Raw genomic sequence first — 27,005 nt, forward strand, 5'->3', positions numbered from 1 at the left:
TTTTGTCCTCACTCATTTTCAAGTTACAGTCTTTTCTCTGAATTTATTATCACACAACAAAAATCTCTAAATGTCCTAAAGACGCAAACATTCTCGATTCCACGTCTTTTTGCTTCTCCACATAAACCCAATTTCTCGGATCTGGGATCTTCGTAATCCGGCAAAGTCTATGAGCTGCAGTTGTTCTTGATCCATCTTTTGTGATTCGAATCACAGAGGATCGGCAATGGAGTCGATACTGGCTCGAGCCTTAGAGTATACACTCAAGTATTGGCTCAAATCGTTTACCAGAGATCAGTTTAAGCTTCAAGGCCGTACCGCTCAGCTTTCTAATTTAGGTTCGTCTTTATCTTCCCTCATTGGGAAAGAAAAAGATTGTGTTTTGTGTATCTTCTGATTCAGATTTCTGTTTTGCAGACATTAATGGTGAGGCTATACATGCCAGTATGGGTTTGCCACCTGCCCTTAGTGTGACCACTGCCAAAGTTGGAAAATTGGAAATCATGGTTTGTGTTTTTTTGGCTCTGCTTTTCTGTTTTTGTTGTTGAGGAACATTTATGGAATTGGCAGTGGTATAATATGTAGTTTCCACCTTAACCAGATATGGTTACGATTATTAAGAACTTGGCTTTGATTTGTTGCGATTTCGGCTCTGTTGATTGTGATGGAATGAGCTCTAAAATCTACTTTTAACAGATTGAGATTTAGGATTCTAAACAAGTAAGAACATAGCTTGGATTTGTGACAGTTTAAGTGGATAGTTGGATAAGTAGCACTAGTTCTTTTGAATTTGATGGAACTGAAATGTGTTTCTGTTTCTGTTAACGTGTGTGATCTATCTTGTTCTCCACAAGCAATAATTTCTTTTTGATTCCTTCTCATTTTCCTCCTCGTATAGCTTCCATATGTCAGTAATGTACAAACGGAACCCGTTGTTGTGCAAATCGATAAACTTGATCTTGTTCTTGAAGAAAATCCTGATGCTGATGTGACAAAGGGTCCAAGCAGGTACTGAGACCCTACTTCCTTCTGTTTTGCTTCTACCCAGTCTTCACTGAGCCTTGCTTATTTTTCCAGAATATTATTGAAACCTTAATTTATTTTCTTACTTTTTTCCTTCAGTAGTCAGTCTCCTACCGCCGCAAAAAGTAACGGGTATGGATTTGCTGACAAGGTGAGGTATCTCTACTACTTCGTCAATATTTCAAAAAGTTATTCCATAAAGCACTGAGTCATTAGTAGTTTTCTACTTAGTGGTTCAAATGGTCTAGCCTCCTCTAGTTAGGTTGGTTGTTTTGAGCTTGGTTCATTATTGGTATTTCTTACACATGTGGTTGAAGACTAGCTAAGCATATAATCCTTTTGTTTTGTCGAAGCAATGATGTCAATTTTCTACAGTGTCTTTCTTCTAGTTCATATAGTTCTATTCATTTCTGATATAGAGGTACTTGTGCAATTATATTTTATTATGTTGATCAGATTGCAGATGGAATGACTTTACAAGTTAAGGTGGTCAATCTTCTTCTTGAAACTGGAGGTGGTGCCCACCGTGAAGGAGGGGCAGCCTGGTTAGTTACTTTTACTGCACACATTGTCTAGTTATTTGAAACTTAGCTTCATGTCTATGGGGTGTTGGAATCTCGTTACTTAGGGTTCTTTGATACAGAATACTGGTTATACTATAATTTATGCCTTTCACACTCCTACCTGACTGTAGTTTCGTTTCGTTGTCCTCTACTCGGGGATTAAATCTAAATGCCTTGGATTGTTGCTTATGTATATCTAAGCTCTTATACTTTGTATCTAGGGCTGCTCCGCTGGCATCTATTACAATTCGTAACCTTGTTCTGTACACCACTAATGAGAGTTGGAAGGTGAGATTTGCGAGCATGATGTAAGAAAATTCTTTTCTGGAAGAATTAGTATTCTGAATGAATTTCATTTACAGGTTGTAAATCTGAAAGAAGCAAGGGACTTCTCTACTAACACAGGATTTATTTATTTGTTTAAGGTATTGATGCCACTCTTTAGCTAGTTTTCCTTGATACATATTCTAGATGGCTCAAGATTAAGCATTCCGTGTTTGCAAAAACAGTGCCAAATGTCTATCTATATCCATGGCGCTTGCTTTTAAAAGTTCTTTATTCCTACCTGATAATCTTCTTTGAAGATAATATTCCTGATGTGATTTGTTTTTCTGCATGTGATGATCCTTTCGTTATCAGAAACTTGAATGGGAAGCTTTATCAATTGATCTTCTACCACATCCTGATATGTTCACTGAAGCTAATTTAGCCCGGTCTGAAGAAGAAAATCTCAGAGATGATGATGGTGCAAAACGAGTATTCTTTGGTGGAGAACGCTTTTTAGAAGGAATTTCTGGCCAAGCATATGTAAATATTTGTTTTCGATTCCCTTTTACTTGTATATACGACATTAAAGCAGGATGCTTGTCTGCATTAGATGTTTTGGTGCCTAATTCATTCCTGATGGTGGCCTCTTGTTCAGATCACAGTTCAGAGAACAGCACTAAACAGTCCACTTGGGCTTGAAGTCCAGTTGCACATTCCAGAAGCTGTTTGTCCAGCCTTAAGTGAACCAGGTTTGAAGACATACTCTCTTAGTTTTCAGATAGTAGGTTGATGCAGATTGGTAAGTAAGTCTACTCATTGTTCTTTGGAACAGGGTTGCGCGCTCTTCTCCGCTTTCTAACTGGAATGTACTTATGCCTTAACCGAGGAGATGTGGATCCAAAATCTCAGCAGGTCTTAAATTTTCACATTCCCACTGGATCATTTTAAAGGAAACGTTGTACATGAATTCTTTTTCTCACGCTTTAATGGTATGCCTCCATCAGTCTGCCGAAGCAGCAGGACGTTCTCTTGTCTCCGTTCTTGTGGACCATGTATTTCTTTGCATTAAAGATGCTGGTTAGTTAATTTGACTCACCACATGTTAGCTAAGAGTGCAGTCTTGCATAGAACCATTACTCTTGTTTCCTGGGTTTAACATGTACCACCTTTCTACGTTTCAGAATTCCAACTGGAACTACTAATGCAATCACTCCTTTTTTCTCGGGTATGTTCTCACTGATTCTTAGATTTTGATCTAGATAGTAACTAGCATGATTTTGTTTCCTGCATGCACTTTATGCGCCATGGAGCTTTCTTAGTTCTGGGAAATCGTAAAACAAATTACAGGAACTCTAGTTCTTATGAATTAATTGTAAGTGTGTATAAGTTTAGTATAAGTTGGAACAACACACACACATTATCAAATCAAATCTCGGGCAATGTGAAGAACACATAAAGAAATTAGGGATTTGGACCAGATTTTCTCCCTCGTGAAAATGGTGACATGGTTAATAAATCACTCTAATATGATTAATGCATATAATGGTTTATACCACTAACTTGGTTGTCTCAAGCTCTATATATCTCTTCCCATTCATATTATGTTTACTAGAAAGTTTATTGCCCTCAGATTATTTAATGCACTTCAGTACGCTAAGCATCTTGAATTATATATGGTGCTGTAAACTGACATCACTAGGCATATATACTTGCAGGCCTGTGTTTCGGACGGAGAATCAGCTAACTATTTGACTAAGATTTTGATTGTTGGGCTATTTTTAAGGTGAATATGCTTATGTCGGGATACAATAGTAAATTTCCTGATTAGAGTAATCCGTTTATAGCTTTCTTTAAAGTTTGAACTATGCTCCCTATCATCATATCAATAGCTTTGTCTTTGCAATTTTACTAGAACGATCTCTGAGCACTTTGTAATTTCTGTTGATCTTCAGGGCATTATGTTAGTCGTAGTTGCGATTTACTTTCTGCATAGTCAAGATCTTTGTTTCTGATGGCTCTTTTGAAACCTTTATCCGATTACCTTGTGTTACTAGTGTTTAATAGATGTAGAAGCCAAAATCTTACTTGATAGTGTATGTCGTACGATATAAATTGAAAAGATTTGTGGAAAACTTCAAATAATCTACTTCTTATGAAGTACGCTGTTGATGTTGTTTTTTGAAGCTAGCTCTTTTACCATTTTCATTTCTTTGTTTCACATGCATTTGCTGGTTATGTTAACTTATAATATTTGTATAATTTTCGGATGCATGTAATGGTTCACAACTTTGAATTTAAAGTTCTTGCATAATCACTCATGGTTTCAATTCAGGGATGCCTTTTCGCGCGCTCCTTGTGCTCTAGTCCAACCATCCATGAAAACTGCTGCCGAAGACCTTGCAATTCCCGAATTTGGTATTAATAATTCCTGACTGTAGTTTACAAAAGTTCATCTATTGCGATCCTGTTAGTTGTTGAAACAATTTCATGCTGATTAATTTTCCATCCACGTATTTGGGGCAGCCAAGAATTTTTGCCCTCTCATATATCCATTGGACAGCGGCCCGTGGCAAATAGTTCAGGATGTACCCTTGATCTCCCTACACTCTCTTCAGGTCAAGCCATCCCCAAAACCTCCACACTTTTTCTCAAAGACAGTTATCCAGTGCCAACCACTCATGGTATGTGTATGTCAAGTAAAAATCAAAATTCTCTCTTTTTAACAAATTCTTCACCCTTTTCTTCTTCTATCCTTTCTCAGGTTCATCTTCAGGAAGAAGCTTGTTTAAGAATTTCATCTTTTCTGGCTGATGGCATTGTTGTAAATCCCGGTGATGTTTTGCCTGATAACTCTGTTAACTCTCTTCTTTTCACGCTCAAGGAGTTAGATGTCTCTGTTCCATTAGACCTGAGTAACTTGGAAGATTCAGCAATCAAAGAAGACCTTTCCATAAAAAAGTCCTTCATTGGGGCGAGGCTTCATATTGAGAATTTATCTTTTGCAGAGTCACCTACTCTTAAAGTTCGGCTACTAAACCTGGAGAAGGATCCTGCTTGCTTCTGTCTTTGGCCAGGACAGCCTATTGATGCCAGCCAAAAGAAATGGACAGCTGGAGCCTCACATTTTAGTTTGGCTTTGGAAACATCTCCCAACTCAACTGAACTTCAGAGCCCTCGTGGTCCGGAAATGGGTTTGTGGAATTGTGTTGAAGGAAAAGACGTGTCTATAGAAGTTGCTATGGTATCTGCGGATGGAAAGCCACTGATAACAATTCCTCCTCCTGGTGGTATTGTACGCATTGGAGTTGCTTGTGAGCAATATATCTCGCGTGCTTCAGTGGAACAGTTATTTTTTGTTCTGGACCTCTATTCTTACTTCGGTAAGGTCAGTGAAAAGATTTCAATTGTTAAAGAAAGCAAACGCCAGAATACTGTTTCTTTGACTGGAGGGTTGTTGGAGAAGGTTCCCAGTGATACTGCTGTAAAATTGGCTTTGAAGGATTTGCAGCTTAAGTTTCTGGAGTCTTCCTTTACTAGTACACAGGACATGCCACTCGTTCAGTTTCTTGGCAAAGATCTTTCTGTGAAGGTAACTCATAGAACCCTTGGTGGTGCTGTTGCAGTATCCTCCAACATATACTGGGAAAATATTGAGGTAGATTGCGTAGATACCGACTTACAACAAGAACATGAGAATAGCTGGAATGGTCACTTAGTTAGCTGTAATGGGTCTACCCCACTGAGGCGCGTCTTTTGGGTTGTCAACGGGAGACATGATGGGCATAGTGGCAGCACTGTTATGACACCTTTTCTGGACATAAGCATAACACATGTGATTCCCCTCAGTGAAAAGGATATGGAATGCCACAGTGTAAGCATTGTGGCTTGTATTTCAGGTGTACGCCTAGGAGGTGGAATGAGCTATGCTGAAGCTCTATTACAACGATTCGGAATTCTGAATCTTGATGGTGGTCCAGGAGAGGGTCTGTCTAGAGGATTAGAGCATTTATCTTCTGGACCTTTGTCAAAACTTTTCAAATCATCTATAGTTGATGACAGGAAAAAGGGTATTGAAAAAACCTATCTTGATTGTTTCCATTTCATATAGTTCATGTGAAAGTATCCTCTATGCAGACTGTTCTTGTTTACAGCTTCAAGTTTTGCTAACCACTGTTGCTAATATATGCATCCAGATGGAACTCCAGGAAACTGGAATGGCGATGGTTTCCCACATTTGAAAAGGCCAGATGACATTGATGTCTCTATTGAGTTAAGAGACTGGTTGTTTGCTTTGGAGGGCAGAGAAGGTGTTGGCACAGGAATTCTGAATAATGAAGATATTGGAAGAGAAGAGAGGTGTTGGCACACTAATTTTCGTACTTTCCGAGTACTAGCCAAGAGTACACCGAAGAATGTGGATCCAAATGGGACAGAAAACCAGTATGATGCTCACAAGTATCCTGTGGACTCAATTATTGTAAGTATATGTACTCCGTTCCACAGCTCAATTTCTTTCCCTGAACTTTCTTTAACCACATCACTTTGAAGGAGAGTTTGGTGGTGATCGTAGAAAAACCATATGTAACTCTCAAAGCAGCCTTTATTTTTCTGCTGTCTTACAAAATTACATTCTTGAATGCCATAAAGATTGTGGACCTTTAGTTACTGAGCCTTAAATTTTTTTTTTGGGAAATGCACATTATAGGTCAGTGTCGAAGGTCTACAGACAGTGAAGCCTCAAATGCAGAAAGGGACCGATTCTTGTAATGGTTTGTCTACAAATGGAGTTCACGAAAACGGTCACATGCATGGAGGGGTTAACATTGAAGCTAATATTGTGGCATCCGAAGACAAATCTGTTCATGATGACTCATTGAACTGGGTGGCAGAAAGTCTGAAATTCTCTGTTAAGCAACCTGTATGTGAAGCTGAGCTCATTACTCTTTGCTTCTTCCTTTTAGTAAAGTAGTTTTTGTAATAGAGTTTTTTTGTTCTTTGTGCTGCAGGTTGAGGCAATTGTTACAAAGGATGAGCTGCAGCATTTGACATTCTTGTGCAAATCTGAAGTTGACGCAATGGGAAGGATAGTCGCAGGGGTTTTACGTGTGCTGAAACTTGAAGAATCTATTGGCCAGGCGACTCTAAATCAACTAAGCAACCTTGGTATGCTTATCTCACACTCATCTGCTTCTATTTAAGATTATAGTTTCAACTTTCCCAGATTCTTGGATTTGCCTTTTTGGCTTATAACTCTATGTCTCTATGTTGCAGGAAGTGAAGGTTTTGACAAAATGTTCTCTCCAAAAGCAAGCAGAGCAGGAAGTCCCAAAAGCTCACCTTTTGCTGCATCATCAGATTCGATGAGAGAAATTTCTTTACGTACAAACCTCGAATCTACCATTTCTTCCATTGAAGAAGCCTCAATGGAGTTAGAGGCCAAGTGTTCAGCTCTAGTTTCTGATCTCAATGATTCAGAATCTTCGGCAAAACACGCCAACGAGCTCAAGCAGAAACTCGAGAGCTTGCAGAGCTTAATGGCTAAATTACGAACCCAAATCTAAAACGTATACTCAGACAGGAAGAAGAAGTGAAGCAGGCTGCTAATTCTTTGATGTATATAGCATATATAGAGATGTGAGAATCACTACTTCAAGCGGCCGGAAAATTTTTGTATCCTTTATATATATATACGGTGGAAACGAATTTTGTGTATGTCTATGAGCAATGCTTGTACTTGCAGTTACCCAAAAAGGAACTGTCTTTTTGGATTGAAAAGTTTTGAGGAATTTTTGCAAAAAGCTATGTTTTGTACGTTCTTTATGGTGATTTCAATTAAAAGAGATCGCTTTTTGTAGCGCAAGTCTCAAATCTGAATCCAATTTGAGTTGGTGGATATTGGATAATGCTGGTTGTTTCGGAAAGCTACTTATTAAGCCATCCTTTGTACCTCAAGGCTCTCAAGTTATGCAGCTACCAAAACGTCAAGAAACAACTTTTGTTGATTCATGGGAATTCGGTGACAAATGGGTTCGGCTCCAATCTCCAGTTGAACGACATGTTGATAGATTTGTACTTAAAACAGGGAGATGTGAAACATGCACGTAAACTGTTCGATAGAATTCCTAAGAGAGATGTGGTTTCTTGGACAGCTATGATCTCGAGGTTTTCTCGATGTGGATATCACAGGGACGCGTTGTTGTTGTTCAAACAGATGCACCGGCAAGATGTTAGGGCTAATCAGTTCACTTACGGGAGTGTTTTGAAGTCGTGTAAAGATTTGGGATGTCTTAAAGAAGGGATGCAGATACAAGGTTGTTTGGAGAAAGGGAAATGTGCAGGGAACTTAATTGTGAGGAGTGCATTGCTTTCTCTTTATGCCAGGTGTGGAAAGATGGAGGATGCTCGTCTTCAGTTTGATTCAATGAAAGAAAGGGATTTGGTTTCTTGGAATTCAATGATCGATGGATACACCACCAATGCTTGTGTAGATACTTCGTTTAGTCTGTTTCAGTTAATGTTCGCGGAAGGTGAACTACTCGTTTCTATTCCTGCCACATATTTCAAAACTTTTATGACTCAGTTTGGTTAAACAGCTTCTTGTGTTGTTCTGTATTAGGGAAGAAGCCAGACTGCTTCACCTTTGGAAGCCTCTTGAGAGCTTCTATTGTAGTTAAGTGTCTTGAACCAGTCGGTCAATTACATGGATTAGCGATCAAGCTGGGTTTTGGAAGATCAAGTGCTCTGATTAGGTCTCTGGTTGATGCATATGTGAAGTGTGGTAGCATTGCCAATGCTTGGAAACTGCACGAGGACACAACAAAAAGAGACTTAATATCTTGCACTGCTCTAATTACAGGTTTTGCACAGCAGAACATCTGCACAAGTGATGCCTTTGATATCTTCAACGAGATGATACTGATGAAAACAAAGATGGACGAGGTTGTAGTATCTTCAATGCTTAAAATATGCACCACCATCGCATCGGTAACCGTTGGAAGACAGATCCATGGTTTTGCCTTAAAATCTTCCCAAATCAGATTTGATATTGCTTTGGGTAACTCGCTGATAGATATGTATGCAAAGTCCGGGGACATCGAGGATGCAGTCCTCGCTTTCGAAGAGATGAAAGAGAAAGATGTGAGATCATGGACCTCTTTGATCGCAGGATATGGAAGACATGGGAATTTTGAGAAAGCAATTGATCTTTATAACAGAATGGAGCATGAAGGGATCAAACCGAATGACGTTACATTTCTTTCTCTCCTTTCTGCTTGTAGCCATACAGGACAAACCGAACTAGGCTGGAAGATTTTCAACAAAATGATCAACAAGCACGGTATCAAAGCTCGAGAAGAGCACTTCTCTTGCATCATAGATATGCTTGCGCGCAGTGGCTACTTGGAAGAAGCTTATGAACTGATAAGAAGTAAAGATGGTATTATAAGTCTAAGCTCATCAACATGGGGAGCTTTTCTTGATGCATGCAGGCGCCATGGGAACGTGCAGCTCAGTAAAGTAGCAGCCTCGCAGCTTCTGAGTGTGGAACCGAAGAAACCAGTCAATTATATCAATTTGGCCAGTGTACATGCAGCTAATGGAGCATGGGATAGTGCTTTGAAGACCAGACAGCTTATGAAAGAGAGTGGTTCCTGCAATAAAACTCCAGGATACAGCCTTGTGTATTAAACAGAAGGGAATAAGACAAAATCTCCACAAAGGGTTTACACTGTGGTCCAAGGGTCGACGTTAACAAGGCTATAAAGAGCATCTCAAGGTCTCAAGGAGTAGAAGTGTAGAACCATGATCAGAGTTACAATAAAAGAATGGATATCTCTCCACATTCCTAATTCATCAATTCCTACAAGACCCAGACCACTACTTGGTAATCACGTCCCAGCGCCATATAGTCCCGTCCTCGCAGCAAGCAAGAATTGTGCTACAATCCCATGGAAGAAACATAGTATGTCAGAATCCAATGTTTGGTTTTATATACAGTAATATTGAGTCATAAATAAAACTAAGACGTTTTCAGTGCATTGGTGAGAGAGAAGAAGGATTATACCTTCCATCGACAGACATGGCGGTTTGCCTGATTACAGACTTTGATTGATTGTGTGATAACCTATATGGCAACAGAGAATCATGTCAAGACTACAACAAAGACACCAAAGTGAAGCTTAATCATTTGACTAAAAATCAAACATCGTGTCTGAATCAGAAACTAACTTACTTTGTAATCAAAACAGGAGGGCAACTTTTTAAATCCCAGACATAAATCTTTCCGTCCTGATTACCTGATAACAAAACAGCGAGTCATTTGTCACAAAATGTATAAGAAAAGTTGAAGTAATCTATATATAATGCAAATTTCTATCTAATGAGCTCTCTGATCACCTATCGCAACAGAACTTAAATGGAGGTCACAAGAAAACTTGATAAACCAAATATCACACATTGGAACCGGGTATCTTAGTAGAACATCTGAAGTTCCCTGCAAACCACAAAAACTTCAATATGTAATATATGTGATAAAATGAATGATTCTGTTATGTTTGGAGCAACAATGAGATACTAACCTCTCCTGGAGAATTCTCTTTCAGTTGTGGTTCCCACAACAGAATCTCGTTGTCCACACTCTAAAATGCGATAGAACACACAAGAGTAAGTATTTTAATAGTACACCTTTCCGCTTTTAGCTTATTACACCAAATAAAATTATCTTAACCGTCATTGACTTACTAACCTTTGAGAGGATAAAATCACCAAACCAACGGTTACAATCTACATAATTTGTATGAACCGAAGCTGTAAATACCTACACGTATAAGTAATTTAATCAGAGGCCATCATCAATATTTGTATATCACTTGTTGTTACAATACAAGGCAAAAACAAAATACTTACAGGGAATTGGACAAATTTTGTGGGGAATTTTGATGGATCATCAGTCCATGTGAACGACTTCTCGACGTATGTCCAAAACTCTATAGACAGCCAAAGAATAAGACGATTATACAAACGAACCACAAGTCATTTTTCTCAAAAGGATTTAAAAATGGAAGTTCCTTCTACAAATGTGCTCGATCGTACCTTTCATCGACCATATTTTAACAGTGGTGTCCATACCACAACTAGCAAAGCGGTAAATATCAGAGGGATGAAAATCCTACAATTTTCAAGATAAGATGGTAATCCTTAACATGTCTCTATAATTATTGTAGGAAACTAACTGAATTAGGTAATTGGTTTCTTTCACATCCATTCTGTTTAAGGGAATATATAAAAACCATATTGGCTCACCACACTTAGAACTTCATAGCGATGACCTCCAGCTCCAGCAAATATCAGAATACATATCCCAGTTTCAACATTCCACAAACGAACAGATTCATCCTTATTAATTAAAACGTAACAGCTCTTAACCATCAACAAATAAATAGATGTAACGATATATTAGAAAGAAAGAAAGCCAAAAGATATACCTTGCTAGCAGTAATCACAAGTTGAGGTTTCAAAGGTTGTGTCCTGATTTCGTTCACTGAATCTCCATGACCCACAAGACTCTGCACATGTGCGAGCACAGATTATACAAGAAAGAAATAGAATCATTTGCTAGGATACATAGAACATCCATAAAAATGCAATAATACCTTATGAATCGTTTCAGTGTTGACGTCAATGACTCGGATTATGCCTTTTACTCCTCCAGCCGCAACATATGGGTTCCCATTAACGCCACACGCCCAACTTACAGTGTAAAACGACTCTTCCTTCTGCTCTCCAGAGGACATAGACATAATATACCCAAAAGGTCTCAATGAAACATCACTTATTTTAATTTCATGGAAAAGCTAGTATATGTATAATATGTATGCTTCCTTACATCTTCATCAGCATAGGATTGCAATGCTGATATGGCACCATCTCCGAGACAATTGTACAGAGTAATCTACATAATAAGAGAAACACCAATGACAGTAATGAGATTCATGAACTAGCTCAGCTAAGAAACATCATTCACATTGAGCAACTGAATAACCTTAGCATAGAAGAAAAAATACTATTAGGAATACAACATTAAAAAGAGGATGAAACAAAACCAAGTGTATAAGATTAAAAATTAAATCTACTCATTTCTGATTGGTTTTTAGACGGAGCCCGAGAACTTTCACACGGTATCAAAGCCCACTAATCCCAAACCCTCGACACAATTGAGCCCAAAGAGGATGAAACCTAATCAAATGTATACGATTACGAATTAACTCCACTCATTTCCAATTGGTTTTTAGACGGAACCCGAGAACTTTCACACAGTAATCAAAGCCCACCAATCCCAAATGCTCGACCGAAGACAATTGAGCCCAAAGAATATGAAACCTAATCAAGCGTATATGATTACGAATTAACTCCACTCATTTCCAATTGGTTTTAAACGGATCCCGAGAACTTTCACATGGTATCAAAGCCCACTAAGCCCAAAAAGGTATACGATCGATCTTTCGACGAAGATAATTGAGCCCAAAGAGCCACTATGAGGTACATTAGGAACCCACATTGAAAACAAGATAGAGCAATCTAGTGTATAAGGTAATGAGTTCACTCTAACTAGTTTCAAAATTAGAAAAAAAAAAAAAAAAAAAAAGCAAGCTTAAACTAAACGTTTCAATAGGAACCAACCCCCTTAGATAAGCAGACTAACATCAAGCAAAGTTTCAGTTTTTTTGAAATCACAAAGCTAGAAACAGAATCAAATCAAGTGTATAAGGTAATGAAGTCACTTTAAATTAGAAAAGAAAAAAAACATATCTTTCACAAAATCTCCAATACCAGAAAGTTTGAACTAAATGCTTCATTACCATTGATGGCCGTTTCAAAAGGGGATAAACAGATTATCATCAAGCAAAGTTTCAATTTTTGAATCTCGCTCAAGGCTAGAATCCAAAAGGAAAGGTCCTATTGTTGCAATCAATCAAATCTCAGTCAAAACCTAAACAGACCCAGAATTGAAAACCATGATTCCGAATTGAAAGTAGATATTTTGTTACCCGATTACCACCAGCGGTAACGAAGACATCGAAGAAACGAGCATCAAGGAAGTTGAAAACAACAGCATACAAAGGTTTCTTAACTTCTTGAATCCTATTCGTCACTTTGTACGATTTCTTGTTCGATGGAGTCAAAGACCCAACAATTGACTCGTTCCCTAACGTTATCTTCGACATCACTCGAAATTCTCTCTCTCTCTCTCTCTCTCTCTCTCTCTCTCTCTCTCTCTCTCTCTCTCTCTCTCTCTCTCTCTCTCTCTCTCTCTCGCTCTCTGTCTGACTCTCGCACACTAATCTAAGCTCACAAGTCTCATGCACCAACTGGTCTTTTGTAGTTTTCGATTAGACACACATTTACAGGTTATCAAAATTACTGTAACCGTAGATTTTGACCTCACGACAAAACTTTATTTTGGACCTGACAAAACACACTAATTACCTTTTTAGAAAAAAGAAAAAACAAATTGGTAAGAAAACCAAAATTAACGTTATGATCGAAGTTTACCTATTCGTCTTTTTTTATTTTTTCTTTCAAAGGAATATTGTAGATTTGATTGAAAATTCTGAAAGTAGTAATTATGTAATATGCAATGTATATCCTTGACTATTCATTACTATAAGTTTTACTTAAAATGGTTGAATGCAAATTTATTTTGGATTTAAATGGTTGTGTAAATTTTTTTATCACATTTTTATGTTTGGAAAAAGTGATTTTGTCAATTACATATAATTCTCAATTCTAACCATAATTTCTCATTTCTTCCACCCAAATTTTACATATTCCTTTTGATACTCATAGCTATAATTCTAAGTTTCTAACGGTACCAGGGATTTTTCCATCAAGTTTATAATATACAAATATAGATCATTTATTCTAGAAAACATTTTCGGGAGTCTATACATCATGTATCCATAGATTATATGATACTTATGAAAAATTAGAAATGGTAAGATTTACGAAAATATGGACAGAAATCCACTTGAAGTTCTGCATTTGGCAGAAACTGAGGAACGGGCTTGGCAACTAGCTCAGGTCGAGATCTCTGAAGACAATTAGGGGATACTGGTTTCAGACAATCTAAATAGGGAATAGAGTTCAACAGTAAAATATTTTAGGATTTTGATGTTTCGTAGATGGTTCTTGGAAAGAAGGTGACAAGTTTTCAGGACTAGGATGAGTATAGGGTTTAGGGTTTAGGGTCACGCCAGTCATGGGAGCTGCCAACCTTCAACGAAGCCTGACTTCCTTACATACAGAAACAGAATCACTCGTTTGGATAAAGTTTGTGATTAGAGCCGACAAGCGAGACGTGTCATTTTTCACAGATTGTTCTGACCTGGTGGATATAATGTCTTCCCTACGAAATGACCAACTTTTTTGCATATCTAGAGGAAATTCAGAACAAGGATGAATTTTCTAACTTTTTTTTATATTTGGTTACTCAACGCTCAAATGTTAAAGCGGATAATTTGGTACGAAAAGTTTGTATCGAACCGTATTATATCACATATGTAAACGATATCCCCTAGAGTTGGCTCAGTTGAGCTAATCGATTAAAGTTGTTAACAAAAGATACTCAACAACTACGAATTATGAGGTAAATTAATTCTCTATGTTTGATACAATCGAGGGGTTTGGAATCGGATTCATCCATTGTGATACCCAAAATACACTCGACTCCAAAATTTGATGTAATTTTGGTTCTCTAATCGACTATAGAAGTGCTTTCTGTTTTTCTTAAGCTTATTTTCATGTCTTACCTAAAAATTTTCTTTCTTCTTCTTTTTTTTTAACTAAAATAGTTTTTAGATATACACAATAAAACCAAATCGAAATCACCGATGTAAGAATAAAAAAAACATAGATGCAGCTACTAATAGACCATCCAATTCGAAAATAGAAAATGTGCTTAGTAGGTTTGATGTCCGCATATTTTAAGTCGTACATAAATTGATTTAACATTTGATCCGATTGTTCTTCACTACGATGTCTCTTCCTTCCAAGGATTATACTTATTTAAGACGTGATTAATGATTTTTAAGGTTTTATTTGGATACTCTATAATACTTTTTTTTATATATAGCTTTCCAAATAAATCACATCATCCGTAAAAAATAGTCTTAAGATCACTATTCGGATATAATGATTTGAACATCTCCAAACAAGATAATCAAGGTCCAAACTTTGTGAAACTCGTCGATAATGACCAAATTGGCGATAGAGTCCATGTTAATTAATGGTTTTATTGATATTAATTACATGGTTAATTAGTTGATTACAACTGTACAAATTACATTAGTTCGAAGCAATTGTGTTTAAATTTTCTAGAATACGACATGTGAAAAACACATAAGTTTAAATTTTTCTAGAGATCTATCTAACCTCTGGTTTTAAACCCTAGCACTAAACACGCAATGAAAGCTTTTGAGGTTTTGGTACTTGCTCGCTTCTTTAGACAACAACGATAGGAACGTAGCACCTCCCCTTGCCTGAGTTCTAAGAGAGAATGCTCCCAAACCCTCAATTAGCGCACAAAAGTTCCTATAGGATCGACTAATACCCAAAATTTGAACCGGTACCCGAGCAATCCTAAACCCCAACTAAACCCATTACTCTTCTAATTGTACCCGATAATTTTTTATTCCCCATTCTAACTTTTTTATTCGATTAAATTCGTGTTTTTCAGGTACTTTGGATATTTTTCCGATAGTTAAGGTAGATTCGGGTAAAAAATATCCGAATCGAAAAATATCCAAAAAATATTGGTTCTAGACCGGTTCTCGAATCAACTATTAAACCGATTCGAACCCAAAGACGGCCAATTTTTGGACTTTTTGTCTTCTCATAACGTACATTATGATTGACTATTCGAAAGCTTTTGGAAGAAAAATCCCGAAAAACTGTCAGAGTTGTGTTATACTCCCTCTGTTCCTAATAGTTTGATGTTTTAGAGTTTTCACGCATATTAAGAATTTAATCATTGTTTAATCATTTGAACATTAATTTTAATATTACATATTTTAAAATAATTATCAACCAATAGTAATTTAAGAAAGTTAATTATTTTCAATCATTACGCTTTGAAATTTACGATTTATTATTATATATCTTTGTGGAACAAATGACAAAAGCTAGAACATCAATCTTTTAGGAACGGAGGGAGTAATATAAAAACAACTTTCTATCGTTTAAAAGCTAGCGAGTGGATCTGAATTCCTACCCAATGAGAAATTGAGTTAACTTTGTCCTACAACGATTGAGGTGCGTGTCGTATCTACTAAAAATTCAGCAACGATGATCTGATAACAATTTTTCTGACAGATACCAAAAATCTATCATGACAACTTCAATAGAATGCACTTTATAATTACAACTTTTGTACCAACTCTACCAATCCTATTCTAAATTCAAGTAACTACTAAAAATAAATTAAATTGTATTAATGAGTGGCGACTAGAAAAAAAAATCTACCGTCTATATAAAGTATAAAATTAACCAAAAATTCCAGCCAGAGATTTAAAAATAAAAAAATTTGGATAAGAAATGAATGGAAATTAAGCACTAATTCGATATAGAAAAATTACACAAAATCTAGAAATCAATCCACTTCTTATCATCAAATTCCCTACAAAAAGTTCTTAAAAAAATATTTAAGGAAAAAGATTCTCTTGTTGTAAGTTCTAATCTCCCTTTCAGTCTTCTCATGTTATTTCCATGGTTGGTCTTAAAGAAATTTTACCGTTTTTTGAATATTTAAATGTCTTTTTTTTCAAAATTAAGCTCGATTTGTCATGTAGCAATCATGATTTGACGATAATCACATTTCTCATGCCTTATTGTTACTCTCTAAATACGTGCTTACATATATATGTAAAGGCATATGTATTTATCTATTTGTATATATATGCACCAAAGCAACACACGATCTCTACAAGATTAGTGGGATCGATTATAGCTTCACATCTGAAAAAATAAAAACTAAAATTTTGTTGATCGATTTGCTTAATCTCTGTAAGTGTTTTAACACAGATAGTGCATGCCATATTCTCATATTTTATGCTGCTTGTTTGTATATATTTTTTTCGGAAATGTTTTTGTAAATTGTATTCATATAATTGATTTTCTTGAACGTTTCTATAGTGAAAATGGAGCAGGAATTGGACTTAACACTGAAGTTGGGTTTGCCAAATTCGACTGTTGACACACATCTGAGCTTAAACCTTTCCACCACCACCACTAATCAGGTCTTATTTCATTAATTTGTTCCTCTCTTTTTTTCACTATAATTGATTGATGTGGGGATGAATAAATATGAAAAATCTTCATCTCATGGATCAATTCCTAGAGAGATCTATTGATACCATCTATGCTTTCATTTATTTGCTTTTGAAAAAATTGACTAATTCTTTTTTATCAGAAACAATCTCAAAGTTTTTTAAATTCATTGAACTATTATTAAATTCATAAAAATCTCTCTTAAAAAACGGTAATCCCACTGTCTTTTTAAAGGTAAAAAACACTAATTGGAGGAAAAAAACATTGAAATCCTTATCAGCATCTTATTTTTACAGTTCTTTCCTACATATGGACAAATATTACATAAAATATGCATTAATTACTAATAAATGGAGATTTAATTAATAATGTAACAAACATATATAGAGAACCAACGTCGGGGCCGACGGCCGTGGAGACAACAACAACGACGGCGGCGAAGTTTTGAACTACCGTCGGGCTCTTTGGGGAAATGATGAAGTGATCCACAACGAAGCTGCAAGAAACAACGTGGAATTCAACATCAGAATCTACAATTACGTTTTTCAACAGTTAGCTGGCGCCCCCAACACCTTGAACTTTGCTCCTTATCCGATGCCATCTCCGGCACCGGCTCCGGCACCAGCACCGGCTCCGGAGACTCCTCCGGCGAGTGATGAGTATGTTCTGATTGATGTTCCTGCTAGGAGAGTTCGTCGTAACAACTCTCAGACGATGGCAAACACTTGGAACGAAAACGCAACCGCGAAACGGCTTCGCGGTTGCGGTGGATCCTGCGGGGGAAGGATTGAAGGGATGAAGAAGTGTACGAACATGAATTGTAACGCACTTAACACTCCTATGTGGCGCAGGGGTCCTCTTGGTCCTAAGGTAATTAGTCTCCGAATTTTCAACTAATAAATCATGTTTAAATATTAATTATGCTGCTTAATAATTACTATTAATTTATAAATTGGTAAATGTGTTTCAGAGTTTATGCAATGCTTGTGGGATCAAGTTCAGGAAGGAGGAAGAGAGGAAAGCCAAAAGAAATGGAGTGATTGAATTAGATAACTAATATAAAGAAAATAAGAGAGAAGTTGATTGTTAATTAGGCATTGTATTATCAATGTCTCTGGTTAAGCCTTAATTATGAGAGAAAAGCTAAAGTTTTGAGAGTTATCATTTAAGCAATTGTAATGTTGAGGTCGCTCATTTGCAAATCTTGTAAAATTCATGAATTTGTGGCTTTTTAATGAAAATCGTATTTCAGTTAACCCTTTACAAAAAAAAATTATTGGATCTATATAGAGCTTTTACTGTTATGACTTGAATACTACTGTAAAATGTCAAATTTATTTATGTAAACGTTACATGTTGATAAATGTGATTTGATAAATAATTTTAACAAACGATGTAAAAATATTCGTCTTAAAATATTTGTCTTTTTATTCGAATTTAAGAATGTGGAGGTGTAAAGTACCAGATTCTATATTTAATAATGGCAGAATACAAAAAATAACACGAACGTTACTTGGAAAAATTATACATATCGAAAGTAATACATATTCACACACAATTACACATAATTCAAATCATTTGGTTCAAACTTTTATCAAATTTCAGTTTTTCACTAAATAATAAAAATAGATACATTTTAGTCATAAAATTGGTATATTTGATATCAAAAGAAATTCCAAAATAGTTAATTTTTTATTTCTCCAAATATATGCTATTGCAGAAATGTTATTTTTATTTTCCAGAAATGCTATCATATATTTTCCTTTTCTTGTCATTTTTAAATCAAAAGTCTCGTTTTTTTTTCTTTTGCACACCAATCAAAAGTCTAGTTAAAAATCATATATCTACCAGAATATGATTTTGTATTCTAAATTCGACTGAATAATATTTTCTCTAAAACGTAAAACCAATGTAAATAAATGGTAAAAAAAAAAAAAAAAAATGTAAATAAATGGTTTTACTCGCAGCTTGTGCTCGACTTGTTGCATGTCGGACAAGACAGTATGTATAAATGCAAAACCATTTACATTTAGTAATAGAGAAATTTTTTACACAAAGGAGTGTGTTATTGCAAAGCTTTCAGTAATTAGTAATTACAAAAATATATACATATGGACTGACACTTGTGGTTTCTTTAATGCAATGCTAATAAGTATAAACTTGTGGTTTGTACAAGTTTTACTACTAACTTTTGAGTCCAATAGGGCTTGTGTAACAATCTCTCTTCTCATGCTTTAATTTGAAAACCCTTTATAGATATGAAACAAAATGGACTAACACAAAACATGATCCCCAATAGTCAAATGGGTCACGTAATGTTAAGAGGATTTATTCCATAGTCGTCATGGTTTAGAGAGCACCAAGATGGTGTTAAATTTGGGCTAATTCTGGGTTTCCAACTAAAAACCAATTGGCAATTAGTGGATTGACCCTAACCCTTTATATATTATTGATTGTCCCATCAAACTTCCGATGTGGGACTTGGATTGTATCTCCAACAATCTCCCCTTCAATCCAAAGACCACATGGATCTTAACACACCTCCTCGATCCCTCACTCGGATCGATAATAAGCCCCTTTCTCGGGCCCCATTACTCGGGTTGAGGTATGTCCATATCCATTTTTTCTTAGGTCCACCAGACTTTAAACCTTGGGCTCTGATACCATGTTAAATTTGGGCTAATTCTGGGCTTCCAACTAAAAACCAATTGACAATTAGTGGATTGGCCCTAACCCTTTATATATTATTGATTGTCCCATCAAACTTCCGATGTGGGACTTGGATTGTATCTCCAACAGATGGTACTTCCCGAACACTCTAATCGTCGGGGTTTAACCGCTGAAGTAGATGAAATGCACTATGGAAGGAACCGCGTCATGTTCTATAATCTTCATAACCGAATAAAATGGTGATATATGAACACAATTTTTCTTGGACAATAGACTGACTGATATCTGTTTTTCACTGATCCAGGAGATCAAAAGTGAAATTTACTAAAAATTAAAAGAACAATAATAAAGCCACACGTTAAGGAGGAAGATAGCTCAAATTATGCTCTCAATAGGCATCTCTGTAACTTCCAAAACCTACCATCAACCAAAATAACAATCCTAACCAGAAGCAATCCATTAAGTATCTTTCTACCTAATAAAACATGCCTCCTACCAAATCAAAACCATAGGTTATAAAAAAAAAAGTTGCTATGTACCCCAAAAGGATTAGTTTGAAAAAAGGAAGAAAAAAAAAAGACTTTTCAATTCACGAACCATCTTCACAAGTGATCAGTCTTCCTGATCTTGCATTTCCGGGGTAATCCACCATTATGACTATCTTTATTATCGCCTTCGATGTTAGAAGAATCTTCGACAACCGTTTCATCTTGAATCACCGAACCTTGTTTCCTCGACAGTTCTCTTGAATCTTGTGCGACTTTGGTTTCCCTGTGTGGCATCAGCTCCTCTCCCACTGCCACCATTGTGCTCATTGGCTATGCAATAATCACCAAAACCATTAACTAACTAATATACCATTTAGAGACTTACTGAAATAAAATGACACACTAATTTATACCTCCCAATCTTTGTAATCAAATCTAAGTACGAAATGGTTGTAAGCGACCTCCCCTGACAGCACCAGGTTTGCTGCAGGAGCATTCCTTGGCTCTGAAGACAAACGAGGAAAGCGAGATAAGTGTAGCAAGAAGCCAGTTTTTTGGGGTTGGAGGGTGAAATCAACTACCAAAACCAGGCAAAAGGGAGGAAAGTTATATCTTACCAACGAAATGAGAACCATTGTTATCGACAGTTATCTCAACTCGTCCATCTTTCACCAAGAATGATAGTGCGAACACATTCTCTGCTGTCTGAGCAAATGATTTCCTATTGAGCACCAAATTTTCAATCTTGACACGTTTGTTTTTCCTCAAGATGTTAAACATTACTGCCATGTTATTGTCTGTATCACTTTTCTTTTCACCTTCTTTATCATCAACCTGAAGGATGTCAAAATGTATCCAAATCAGTTTCATTCAATCATATAATAACAATTGACAAAGTTCAAGATGCAACACCAACTAATACTAGAATCAGTCACAAATTTGCTGAGAAACTAAAGATTTCTGAAACTTGTCAAAAGATTATCTCACCTCCTCTGGCTTAACACCAACACCAGGCTTTGTACGTTTTCTGTTGCCCACTGACCTTTTCCTTTGTTTCAATTCACTATCCATAGGACCCATCCTTAAAAGATATACAAAAACAGAAATAATAATTACAAAAATTGATACTTTCAAGTAAGGTATATATACAAGTTCATATCCTAACATTAAGCACTTGTAACTCACATTGTTGTACAACCACATGATACCATAACTGTAGAGCAGACCGTAAACCCAAGGTCCTTCCACTTCAATGACACTTGTGTATTGTCATCAGCATCAATTCTTAAACAAGTTTTCCCAAACCCATTGATCAAGGCATTAACAAACTCAGCTGGAGAAACACCTCCATGAGCAGATTGCGATTTCACCGATGAAACCACACTATTCGCTAAATCTAAAAGCGCCTCCGCATCAGCAATTTGCTCTCTAGGCTTCTTAACTGCAATAAAAATTGTAACAGCACCCAAAAAGTTTATACACAAGAACATGAAATTACAAACTCCTGGTTCATTCAAAATAAGAAACATCTACTATTTTAAGACTTGGGCATATAAACGAATAGTGACAAGTTTTATTTACCTTTCTGATGCAAATTCTCAACCTCATTAATGATACGCTTAAACTTGTCAGAATCAATTTTTGTCAAATCATCTTTAGCATCTGTACCAAACAAAGTTAGGTCAGAAAAAAAAACATAAACCCTAGAGTAGAAGAAAAAAGACGTAAAAAGCGAACAATACCTTTAATCTGATGGGTAAGAGCAAGGTACTGAGATCTTATAGCTCTCCGATCAGCAATTCCTTGTTCGTCCTCTTCCTGAATCGGTGGTTCTTGAGGCCGTAATGAAGCAATAACGGTTTTACTCTGCTTCTCCTTCTTCACGATTTTCGGTCTCTCAGAGGACTCACCGGCTTCTCTTCTGCTGCTGCGATCTCTGGTTAATTTCGCTTCCCGTTTCACCGAGTTTCTCATGATGATGATCCCACCTGAGAAACGGAAAGTGGTAACGAAGAGATTGTAAACGAAGAAACCCTAACGGCGGCGAGAAGATGAAGAGACGTCGATAAATTTCCCGCCGAGAATATAATGATTTGTTCGAACTAAAGAAAAAAGGAAATTGGTGGTATTTATAGTCGGAGCTCCGACCTCGAAGTCACTGCCCCAATACAAATTCTTTTTCTTTTTTTAAAGTCGTACAAATATTATTTTGTTGACTTTTTCCTAAAGATTAGGACTCGGTTAACTATCCTCTGAACTAACTACTCTTGGAAAAAAATAGAGTAATTACTCGGTTAACTCAGCTAGAGCCATGCTTAGCTGCTCTCATGGTTGGTCATGACTCATGAGATCTACTTCGTTGGTGCCTTGGTGGTCATTACAATTATGTTTCAAGGAACCGGTTTACGGGGTGCGTACGTAGAGATCAAGCCGGAAGTGTTTGACACAAAAGACAGAAACTTGGGAAGTGTCGCCAAAATCCCAATCCAAACTCATATTAAAGTCGCCTATATTTATGTCCGTGGTAAGCCCATGAGGACTAGAGAGAAAAATTTATGCGAGGAGTTGTGGACAACAAGTGATAGTTTATGATCCGAAAGATGGTACATGTGAGCACTATTGCAATAAAGAAGTTAGATGTGTGTGTATGATAGATAATGTGATGTATATAACATGGCGAGAAACAAACTCCAGCAAGTCAGCTAGCCATATGGATTGACAAGCAGATTCGAAACAAACTATCCGCGATACGGGGTACGGACGATCACAGATACAACTCAGGCTTACAAGCTTGGTTTGCATCTAGACTCTAAGGCCAATCTCTTGTATTCTCAGTCTTCAAATTTCTCAGTTTTAGAAGTATAACAATGTACTAGCAAATGTTATTTTTTTCTTGAATTTAATTTAACATTTTATTCAAAAAAAAAAAAAAATGTGATGTGTATAACTCTCGCTCCTCTTGGATTTATGTGGTATGACTCTAAAGAGAAGGAATGGAGAGTTGTTAATGGTTTGAAGCTTGACTAGTATTGTGCTATCAAAATCACAATGACTGAATTCAGTTTAATGATTCATTAAAAACTTCAAATCTACTCTACAACCATTTTATAATTACAAAAAAAAAAAAATGAAATAGATACATAGTGAATAAATAAATTAAAGACATATGAATACTGTATTAGTGTATTACTGTTCTAATAAGGAAAAAAAAGGTATTTAATAATACCTCACATCATAGATTTTTTTTTTTCTCTTTTTTTTTTTGGTGTTAAGTTTGGAATATGTGCTCGATCACTCGAGCTCGTAGACACAAGCACTGACCTATGCTTAAATGCTACCCACGAGCCACTAGCGACAAGCACGGTAAACATCAAATACAATTGTTATTATCCTCTTCTTGTAATAAATAATTGTCCCACCAATCCAAACTTTGAGATAGTTAGTCTTACCAAAAAAAAAAACTTTGAGATAGTTAGCGTGAGATAGTTAGCGTGAATTACACCAAACATCTCAATTTTATAGTCAATTTAATAAAACACAAACAACGAGAAGAAGAGAAATTGCAAATATATACTATTTATAATATGACAACTTACATTTAGTGTTCGTTCATCCCCAAGGCGGGTGTGTAATTAAAAGCTGATGATGACAGAGAGAATATCACCAGCAGAGACAAGACACACAGTAACAGAGAGTTTTTAGAGACTCTTACAAACACATCATAACAAGCGATAAAGACAGAGAGATACCCAGAAAAAAAATATTACATGGTTGAGTGAATGTAAGAACACAAAAGATAAAAATAAGAGAAGATGAAATCTACTACCAAGGCTTTAGAACCATATGGATACATCTTGCTGCTTCTGCTGCATCCCATCCATCGTTCCTACTACTCCTGGCATCGACATATCATCTCTGTAATCGAATGATGCCATGTCGAACGGTGTGGAATCAAACACAAGCTGGAACCTGTTGCTGCTACTGTTATTGGTGTTGTTATGTGCAGCTTCAAAGTTGTTGTGATGTGCAGTGTCGAACTTAAACCCATTGTTGTTGTTGTTGTTGTTCCCTTGGAAATACGTTTGATTGCTGCTGTTGATGTTGTTTGCTCTGTTTGGGATGTTCAAGTCTTCAAAGAAACTTCCTTCCACCATGTTTCCTGGGAACTGGAGATGTTCTTGATGATTCTGGACTGTTGGCTGAAGCAGTGACACGCTTTGATTTTCCATGACCATAGAAGTTTGGTTGCTCTGGACGTTTCTGTCATACATGGACATGAGCTCGGAGATCATCTTCTGCCCATCTTCAGGAACTATACCCGTTAAGTCGATTGGTTGGGCCACAGAGTTCACTGGCCTCGGCTGAGAAAATCCAACTACAGGCTTAACTTCATTGACATGGAACCTGGATGCTGCTGCTCCATACGGTAAGCAATTGTCTCGATGTGAACATGCCAATTGATGGTTGTCTCTTGAATTCCTATCCAGAAATCCCCGGCTGATTTCGCTGTGTGCACACCCAAGATTATCGCAGGTGAAAACCGTTCTGTCCATAATAGTGTTCAGATCTCTGTTTGTCTTCCTCTTTCTCATGAATTCCGAGTTTCCAGTTGGGACTTCTTCTTTGACAGGAAAGTCATGCATTTTAGCAGTCATCCCAAAGTTTGAAGAATTCATCACTTTCTCTGGCTTGAGCTCTTCCACTTCATAGTGAGACTCCTTCTCGAAACCTTCAACATCGTATTGACTGCAATCATTCATCAGAAGCGAGCAACTTCCACCAGACAAAGAAAGAGGTGGACAAGACTCGGGATAAAGCTCTCTAGCCAAGGACTCTTCTTGGTTAATAATGGCAAGCCAAGTAGCACTCTCTTTAGCAGTCATCTTATCCTGCAAGCATTTAGATTGCCTCACGAGCTTACGGATCTTAGCAATATCAGGAAACATATGCTTGATAACTGCAGTCAAAACGCCGACTTTCCACGCCTTCTTCAAATCATGAGGCTTTTTGTAAGGTGCAGCACCTTGATCTTTAGGCAAACCGAGTTGAGGCCACCAATCCTCGTTCCCGCTAGGCCACCACGGAGGAGGAACACCTTTCTCCAAAGGAAACCGTCTCTGAGGAGGATCACAGTGTTGCATCAACGCAGACAAAAGCGATCCAAGAGTAGTGTCTTGAAGCTCTTGCAGAGTGTGCGGAGTTGGCCCAATCGGATTGTTACCTTCATGTATCCCCGGGATATTGTTCTCCGCTTGGTATTTCGTAATAGCCGCAGGACCATTACGATCAAACCTGACCTTATCTTTCCACCACTCCCGGAGATTATCAGAAGCACCAGTCACAGGCTTCCCATTTTCCGGAATGATCCCGTAAACAAAGCCTTGAGCTTTACACACTTCCATCATCTTCAACATATACTTCAAGATCCCATCTTGAGCCCTAGACATTTTCTTCCTCCTAGCTTGCTCTTGAGACTGCCTCTGTTTAGCAGCATCAACACCTTCTTTGCTCTTATCCTGCTCCTTGAGACGTTTAAGCCGCATTTTGTCCCTCCACATCCTCCTCTCCAATTCATCGACATCGATCTCATCATCAGTATAGTCATCTTCAACAATCGAATCAGGCTCAACTTGTGGAGCAGTACAGAAATCAACTTCACCAAGAGATCCAGAAGAGAAGAAATCCATGTTTCCACACATTCCCATCTCGTTAAACATCATCGTGACCCAAATTAACCTGTAACAAATCAATACACAAAACAAAAGAAATCATCATTAGAGTATATTTCTTCTGAATCAAACAACTTACTAAAAATCATCAAACCCTAAACCTAGAAATTTTTTTAAAAAGGGGTTTTCGAATTCAATCAACGTTTAAGTAATAAAAACATCATCAGATCGTATTTTATCAGTCCAAAACTAAATCATCAATTGGATAAAAAAAAAAACTTAACTACAGATTCAATTTCCAAAAAAAAGATGAGATCTTCAACAGAGGAAAATAAAAAATCCAAGGAAGATTGGAAAAAATCGAGGAAGCCCAAATATAGAAAGGATCATATATGAATAAGAAAGAGAAAATATTTTCAAATAGATCAATCATATATAACAACAAACAAAAATTCAACCAAAAAAAAAAAAACAAATCGTAGAAACTAAAAGTAGTATATACTCATCAAATTAGATCGTGTAAACACTAGTAATCCAAAGTAAAACCATCGATCTACTAAAACCCCAAGAATTAAACCTATCATCTTCAGTATCAATAATAACCCTAAAATCAAATCAAGTAGGAGAAAGCGTAGTACCTGGAGAAATGAAGAGCAGAAGAAGAATAAAAATGATAAAGAAAAAAGGTCTCTGCCTTTTCTACGGTGACGGGAAAAAGAAGGAGAAGATAATAAACCCTAATTTCATCAAAAAAAAAACTTCGACAAAAGTTAGAGAGATACGAGATGAGGAAGAGGAAGAAGAAGAAGAAGAAGGAGAAGAAAAGTCGACGAAAGATCACGTGGCTAGAAAGCGACTTTTGTTTATTTGCGTTTCTTTGTGGAGTCTCTGTAGATCAGGAAGAGAGATCATCATACTAGACTCTATTTATATATATATATATATTACTCTAATTTCATTTTTACACAATATTTAAGACATCATTTACTATTCTTATTACACAA

The 27,005-nt window shown here is 36.7% G+C and overlaps 6 protein-coding genes across 7 annotated transcripts; 3 read left to right on the forward strand and 3 right to left on the reverse strand.

Moving 5' to 3' along the window:
* Positions 1 to 12: 12 nt before the first annotated feature.
* Positions 13 to 7,668, forward strand: LOC9321467. Of its 2 annotated transcripts, none has more exons than XM_002883219.2 (20): positions 13 to 338; positions 418 to 506; positions 899 to 1,008; positions 1,123 to 1,174; positions 1,480 to 1,568; positions 1,808 to 1,874; positions 1,949 to 2,011; positions 2,226 to 2,393; positions 2,509 to 2,602; positions 2,686 to 2,765; positions 2,858 to 2,930; positions 3,035 to 3,078; positions 3,569 to 3,636; positions 4,186 to 4,268; positions 4,377 to 4,534; positions 4,615 to 5,920; positions 6,047 to 6,330; positions 6,559 to 6,771; positions 6,860 to 7,016; positions 7,125 to 7,668. In XM_002883219.2, the coding sequence occupies exons 1-20, from the start codon at positions 227 to 229 to the stop codon at positions 7,412 to 7,414; spliced, it is 3,600 nt and encodes a 1,199-aa protein (XP_002883265.1). In that variant the 5' UTR covers positions 13 to 226; the 3' UTR covers positions 7,415 to 7,668. The 2 variants fall into 2 exon arrangements, with proteins under 2 accessions (XP_002883265.1, XP_020886306.1); XM_021030647.1 differs by having other exon boundaries at positions 34 to 338; positions 1,126 to 1,174; positions 7,125 to 7,664.
* Positions 7,570 to 9,943, forward strand: LOC9319333 (pentatricopeptide repeat-containing protein At3g20730). The gene is made up of 2 exons (XM_002883220.2): positions 7,570 to 8,380; positions 8,470 to 9,943. Exons 1-2 carry the CDS (start codon positions 7,756 to 7,758, stop codon positions 9,537 to 9,539), a joined length of 1,695 nt encoding a protein of 564 aa, XP_002883266.1. The 5' UTR covers positions 7,570 to 7,755; the 3' UTR covers positions 9,540 to 9,943.
* LOC9319334 (polycomb group protein FERTILIZATION-INDEPENDENT ENDOSPERM) lies at positions 9,500 to 13,139 on the reverse strand. The gene is made up of 13 exons (XM_002885355.2): positions 12,899 to 13,139; positions 11,737 to 11,802; positions 11,504 to 11,626; positions 11,336 to 11,416; positions 11,154 to 11,246; positions 10,944 to 11,019; positions 10,758 to 10,837; positions 10,597 to 10,668; positions 10,430 to 10,489; positions 10,248 to 10,344; positions 10,084 to 10,147; positions 9,916 to 9,975; positions 9,500 to 9,789 (listed from the first exon to the last, which is right to left on the reverse strand). The coding sequence occupies exons 1-13, from the start codon at positions 13,073 to 13,075 to the stop codon at positions 9,729 to 9,731; spliced, it is 1,110 nt and encodes a 369-aa protein (XP_002885401.1). The 5' UTR covers positions 13,076 to 13,139; the 3' UTR covers positions 9,500 to 9,728.
* A 3,653-nt stretch (positions 13,140 to 16,792) lies between these two features.
* On the forward strand, positions 16,793 to 18,437 carry LOC9321468 (GATA transcription factor 29). The gene is made up of 4 exons (XM_021030646.1): positions 16,793 to 16,910; positions 17,040 to 17,143; positions 17,562 to 18,044; positions 18,145 to 18,437. Exons 2-4 carry the CDS (start codon positions 17,045 to 17,047, stop codon positions 18,229 to 18,231), a joined length of 669 nt encoding a protein of 222 aa, XP_020886305.1. The 5' UTR covers positions 16,793 to 16,910; positions 17,040 to 17,044; the 3' UTR covers positions 18,232 to 18,437.
* Positions 18,438 to 19,993: 1,556 nt separating this feature from the next.
* Positions 19,994 to 23,777, reverse strand: LOC9319335 (non-structural maintenance of chromosomes element 4 homolog B). Its single transcript, XM_002885356.2, has 7 exons — positions 22,075 to 23,777; positions 21,914 to 21,994; positions 21,518 to 21,773; positions 21,320 to 21,413; positions 20,950 to 21,166; positions 20,746 to 20,837; positions 19,994 to 20,662 (listed from the first exon to the last, which is right to left on the reverse strand). The coding sequence occupies exons 1-7, from the start codon at positions 22,304 to 22,306 to the stop codon at positions 20,447 to 20,449; spliced, it is 1,188 nt and encodes a 395-aa protein (XP_002885402.1). The 5' UTR covers positions 22,307 to 23,777; the 3' UTR covers positions 19,994 to 20,446.
* A 107-nt stretch (positions 23,778 to 23,884) lies between these two features.
* On the reverse strand, positions 23,885 to 26,908 carry LOC9321469 (protein ETHYLENE INSENSITIVE 3). Its single transcript, XM_021032875.1, has 2 exons — positions 26,640 to 26,908; positions 23,885 to 26,068 (listed from the first exon to the last, which is right to left on the reverse strand). Exon 2 carries the CDS (start codon positions 26,050 to 26,052, stop codon positions 24,166 to 24,168), a length of 1,887 nt encoding a protein of 628 aa, XP_020888534.1. The 5' UTR covers positions 26,053 to 26,068; positions 26,640 to 26,908; the 3' UTR covers positions 23,885 to 24,165.
* Positions 26,909 to 27,005: the final 97 nt, after the last annotated feature.

This window comes from Arabidopsis lyrata (genome assembly GCF_000004255.2).
Source record: "Arabidopsis lyrata subsp. lyrata unplaced genomic scaffold ARALYscaffold_3, whole genome shotgun sequence".
Taxonomy (NCBI): Eukaryota; Viridiplantae; Streptophyta; class Magnoliopsida; order Brassicales; family Brassicaceae; genus Arabidopsis; species Arabidopsis lyrata.

Bases quoted from the DNA above. Each gene is read 5' to 3' on its own strand.
- LOC9321467 (XM_002883219.2), top strand. From the start codon at position 227: ATGGAGTCGATACTGGCTCGAGCCTTAGAGTATACACTCAAGTATTGG. The intron at 1,009-1,122 runs GTACTGAGACCC...TTTTTCCTTCAG, and splicing joins GTGACAAAGGGTCCAAGCAG to TAGTCAGTCTCCTACCGCCG. The intron at 2,012-2,225 runs GTATTGATGCCA...TTTCGTTATCAG, and splicing joins GATTTATTTATTTGTTTAAG to AAACTTGAATGGGAAGCTTT.
- LOC9319333 (XM_002883220.2), top strand. From the start codon at position 7,756: ATGCTGGTTGTTTCGGAAAGCTACTTATTAAGCCATCCTTTGTACCTC. The intron at 8,381-8,469 runs GTGAACTACTCG...GTTCTGTATTAG, and splicing joins TCAGTTAATGTTCGCGGAAG to GGAAGAAGCCAGACTGCTTC.
- LOC9319334 (XM_002885355.2), bottom strand. From the start codon at position 13,075: ATGTCGAAGATAACGTTAGGGAACGAGTCAATTGTTGGGTCTTTGACT. The intron at 11,417-11,503 runs GTATTATTGCAT...GCACATGTGCAG, and splicing joins ACACTGAAACGATTCATAAG to AGTCTTGTGGGTCATGGAGA. The intron at 11,020-11,153 runs GTGAGCCAATAT...TGAAAATTGTAG, and splicing joins GCTATGAAGTTCTAAGTGTG to GATTTTCATCCCTCTGATAT.
- LOC9321468 (XM_021030646.1), top strand. From the start codon at position 17,045: ATGGAGCAGGAATTGGACTTAACACTGAAGTTGGGTTTGCCAAATTCG. The intron at 17,144-17,561 runs GTCTTATTTCAT...AAACATATATAG, and splicing joins CCACCACCACCACTAATCAG to AGAACCAACGTCGGGGCCGA. The intron at 18,045-18,144 runs GTAATTAGTCTC...AATGTGTTTCAG, and splicing joins GGGGTCCTCTTGGTCCTAAG to AGTTTATGCAATGCTTGTGG.
- LOC9319335 (XM_002885356.2), bottom strand. From the start codon at position 22,306: ATGAGAAACTCGGTGAAACGGGAAGCGAAATTAACCAGAGATCGCAGC. The intron at 21,414-21,517 runs GTGAGTTACAAG...ATATCTTTTAAG, and splicing joins TCATGTGGTTGTACAACAAT to GATGGGTCCTATGGATAGTG. The intron at 20,838-20,949 runs GTAAGATATAAC...GTTTGTCTTCAG, and splicing joins CAATGGTTCTCATTTCGTTG to AGCCAAGGAATGCTCCTGCA.
- LOC9321469 (XM_021032875.1), bottom strand. From the start codon at position 26,052: ATGATGTTTAACGAGATGGGAATGTGTGGAAACATGGATTTCTTCTCT.